The sequence below is a fragment of the Chaetura pelagica genome, unplaced genomic scaffold (genome assembly GCF_000747805.2).
Source record: "Chaetura pelagica isolate M959 unplaced genomic scaffold, ChaPel_1.0 scaffold68, whole genome shotgun sequence".
Lineage (NCBI taxonomy): Eukaryota > Metazoa > Chordata > Aves > Apodiformes > Apodidae > Chaetura > Chaetura pelagica.
In genome coordinates this window covers 2300137-2301010 of record NW_009954407.1, presented here as the reverse complement: position 1 = coordinate 2301010, position 874 = coordinate 2300137, and the positions used below count along the sequence as shown (strand labels likewise).

At 57.8% G+C, this 874-nt stretch overlaps 1 protein-coding gene across 1 annotated transcript in view; it reads left to right on the top strand.

Annotated features, from left to right (window-relative positions):
• Positions 1-570: 570 nt before the first annotated feature.
• Positions 571-874, top strand: part of WNT2 (wingless-type MMTV integration site family member 2) — a 15318-nt gene continuing 15014 nt past the window's right edge. The window contains exon 1 of the mRNA XM_010004324.1: positions 571-650. Coding sequence (XP_010002626.1) covers positions 571-650 — 80 coding nt within the window. The remainder of the gene's footprint in view (positions 651-874) is intronic.

Sequence of the window (874 nt, the reverse complement as noted above, 5' to 3'; positions counted from 1 at the left end):
GGGGCGGTCGCCGCTGGAGGCTCCGCAGCAGATCGCGCAGCATCTGCTGGCGTGTCCGAGCTGTCTGCTTGTGGGGCTATTGGAAAGCAACTGGCTCCTCGGGATTCCTTGCCTAATCAGAGGTGTTACCTCCTCCTCTTCCCCCAGTGTCTCTTGACATCATTTCATCCATCAGAGTTTCAGAGGAAAAAAAAACCCACACACACACAACCCGAAGCAGAACCCACCCAGTCTGTGAGCAGCCCGCACCAGCCCCTTAGTCTTGCTGTGACTGCAGGGAAGAGCTGGATCAGGGCAAAGATGAAGGATGGGAGCGGGGCTGAGCTCCTTGTCCTAAAGGGTCCGGTGCTGGGGGAACCAAAAGGAATCCGGAGTGATGCACTGATCGGCATCCCCCGCGCCCCGGGAGGGGATCACTGAACTCTGTGGCCGTGCGTGGGGATGCCGAGGCGCTCGACCCACGGAAGAAATAAGCCTTCAAGGTGCGTTTGCTCCGGCCGGTCATTTTTGCTCCATGGGATTTCTTCTGTTCCTCGCGCCTGACCTGATGTGGGCCGAACCGTTTCTAACATGAACTTTCTCTCTGGGATCTGGTGGTCTCTTCTCCTGGTCTTGGTCTGGGCGACCCCACCAGTCACCTCCTCATGGTGGTAAGTTGTGCAATTCCAGGAATTTTTATTTGCTCTTGGGGAAGGTGGGGTCGGATTAATTGTAAATTGGGGGGGTGTGGGAGGGTGGAAGCCTCTCCCTCGCAGGCTCGTACAAGCAAAGCTGGCTGCTGCCAGCTGCTCCGGTCCAGAAAACCCGGCCTTAACGCAAGCGGGATTAGACGGTCTCTGCATCTCCTTCCACACCCTGTCCCTGCTGCCCGCGC